This window comes from Vigna radiata, unplaced genomic scaffold, assembly GCF_000741045.1.
Source record: "Vigna radiata var. radiata cultivar VC1973A unplaced genomic scaffold, Vradiata_ver6 scaffold_253, whole genome shotgun sequence".
Lineage (NCBI taxonomy): Eukaryota > Viridiplantae > Streptophyta > Magnoliopsida > Fabales > Fabaceae > Vigna > Vigna radiata.
In genome coordinates, this window is record NW_014544138.1 from 34,415 (window position 1) to 37,352 (window position 2,938).

Consider the following 2,938-nt stretch of genomic DNA (forward strand, 5'->3'; position numbering starts at 1 on the left):
ATCATAATATTTTATAAACAGAGATTTCTAGGAAAGAATAGATAAATTTGAATCAGTCAAACTATGAAGGTGTTAATATTTCAGCAATGCTATTCATATAAACACTTCACAGGTGTAGTACTTACTTGGAGAGTGTCACCAGAAGGATCAGTCATGCACCGAGGTTCATTAATCAATTCCCAACCAAAAATGGCAGGGTCATTTCTATATTCAATTCCAGTTATAGTATTCTTCCTTGTCAGAATTGTCTGCAGAAATATTGAAAGGAAACAATTAATTTGTCTGAGGCAGTCTCCGGCTGCAAACCTGTAGCTTAAATGAGATGCCCAGCAGCAAAAGGAAAAGAAATGTGTAGGCTAAGACCAGGTTTGACCAACAAAGACTAATATGCCGCCTACTTTTCTACCCTCTCTTCAATCCTTTAAGTGCAAATCATAACAATTTTGGGCTAATAATACAATTATTCATGCACAAGACTCAAAAGTTTGGGATGCTAACTTCATGCACCATAGATATGTATCAGAGTGAAATATTGATGCTAAAGCTGAGCCACTCGAAACACGAAGAAACTGGGGGAGGTGGGGCAGAACAGTAAAAGGATAGAAATATCATACCTTAATATAATTCTTGAAATAACTACGAATTGATGGATCAAAGAAGAAGGAATCATTAGATGAGCTTAGCCCTACTCCTTCTTGCCATGCCCATTTAACATATTGAGTCTTCCCACCATATGCATGCAAGTTATTTACTAAGCTAAGGAGCAGCCTAATTCCATGTTTCCTTGCTTCTGCTATAACATAGTCCAAGGCCTGTTACCCAACCAGAGTTCAAAATGGTTTTCATTCATCATATAAACAACTTGCTTGGTTCATGGACCAAAAGTATCAGAAAAAACACAGAATACAGCACATATTTTTTCACTTCTATCTGACATGACTTAGAAATGACTATATTAAAAAGCATGTATAAAAAGTTCTCGAAATGTAAGCTTATACAAAACTTTAAATTCTGATATGTTAATCATAAACTGGTTTCAGCCAAAACCACACCATTTTTGGAGATTTTCCACACGTGACAGATTGATCAAGGAAGTGAAATAACAAGCATCTGGCACACTTCACTTTCTCATGGGCGAAATCATAGAAGCATACAATCGAGCAACACAAATACAATCTTCAACTTTTGTTTTACTAAAACTGATGCCACACGGACTGGTTTCAATTTTTATTTAAATCCTACCGCATATGAGATTGTCACTTTCCAAGAACAATGTTAACCATTCTCACAATCACAGTATTCAGCTATGCTCCAACAACGATGTCACAATTCAAAAGTCCCTTCAACAAATTCAGCAAGTTTGGTCCCGGTCCTAAATGAACCTCAGCAATTACACGCACAAGTGCTCAATTTCAGGGAGAAAAAAGAAAGTGAGCGAGAAGACAATACATAAAACAAAAAGAAAAATCAAAGCAAAAGAAAACCAAAATATCCAAAGACCATCATCGAAATCTACTTATGTCAGCATACATAGCCAAGCACAGAAAACAAAAGAAAACAAAACATAAAGAACCGACACCAAGACATCAAAAACTAGGTGGAACAATAGACTATGAATAATAACACAAACAAAAGTACAAAATCCACAATCTACAAAACACTACCTTGAAAGTTTGCTCATTGAACACACCAGGAGAACTCTGAAGAGCATTGTAGTCACCATCATTGAAGGCCCAAGTTCTACACACAGTAAGCCCCATCTTGGCCCCAGCCTTCAGCATTTCGCGCACCCTTGGCCTGGAATACTCATCTACAGATTGCACCATTAACCAGTAAGAGTTCCATCCGTTAATGTAGAAAGCCTTCCCATCCACCATAAACTGAGTTCCATTTCTCTCCACAAAAGCCAATTCCACTTCCTCCTCAAAGCCAAACTTCACGTCCCCAAAAGACATGTATATGAATAACACGATCGATGCAAACCCCACAACAGGGTAAAACAAACCATTTCCACCCACCATGATTCTGTATCTCTTGCACACCTTCTGCAACATAGAACCAGAGAAATTCAACAAATTTGGGAGATCCTCGGATACCCCTTGAGATTCTTATTCAAAGGGACACTTTGTTAGCGACACAAGATGAAGGTTGCAGAATTCACAACTTCAGACCCAGATGTGAATGTGAATGTTTGACACCCCAAATGATCAGAATTAACAGATCTCTATCTTTCTCTCCGAGGACTGTGAGTGAACCCGAAAGGCGTTAACTTTAAGAAATTAAGTGCAAGAAGACTTCAACTTTCACAAGGTTGCAGGTTGCTGAAAGAAGGGGTTTTATTTTATAGCTATGCTTGAAATGGAAATGTTTGTGCTTCAACCATGGGGAAGGAAGTAAAAGAACATAATGAAAATGACTCACATGTCTGTGTTCTTCAGTCAGAACAGTCAAAAAAATATGAGAGGGTGATTAATTAGGTTGAAGGGGGAAAATTGATGAAGAAGGTGATTGTGTGGTGAAATGTTTGTATCAGTGTATTCAGTTGTTTGGATTTAGATCTGAGGATTGTGAACCTTCCTTCAGTTCTAATACTTTAAGCAGAGTATCTTTCAATTTTTCAAGAACTGTGGGCCACTTTGTTGTATCTGAGTTTCACATGGTCAGCAATACAAAACAAGAACAAAATAAAAATTATTTAATTCCATCTTTTCAATCTTTATTTTTTAATTTTTTTAATTTTACTTTCAAAAGAAAAATGTGAATTAATTACTATACTTATAAAAATACATAAGAGTGATTCTCTTATTTATATACTTAGATTGTTTTTATTTTATTGTTAATAGTATTTTTGAGTTATAAAGTACTTAAATTTAATTTTATATAATCAAACCGTTTTATTACCATATATGTAATTTTAATACCATGTACAAAAGATAAT

General features: G+C 35.7%; 1 protein-coding gene across 2 annotated transcripts in view; it reads right to left on the minus strand.

Moving 5' to 3' along the window:
• Positions 1–2,623, minus strand: part of LOC106755395 (mannan endo-1,4-beta-mannosidase 2) — a 36,879-nt gene extending 34,256 nt beyond the window's left edge. Inside the window, exons 1-3 of one of the 2 annotated variants that reach the window (XM_014637545.2) lie at positions 1,665–2,619; positions 615–812; positions 126–248 (exon numbers count right to left, since the gene is read on the minus strand). In XM_014637545.2, the coding sequence (XP_014493031.1) occupies positions 126–248; positions 615–812; positions 1,665–2,054 (711 nt within the window). In that variant the 5' untranslated portion in view covers positions 2,055–2,619. Of the gene's footprint in view, positions 1–125; positions 249–614; positions 813–1,664 lie in introns of both variants that reach the window. The other variant, XM_022778293.1, reaches the window with a different exon arrangement.
• Between the last annotated feature and the right edge of the window lie 315 nt (positions 2,624–2,938).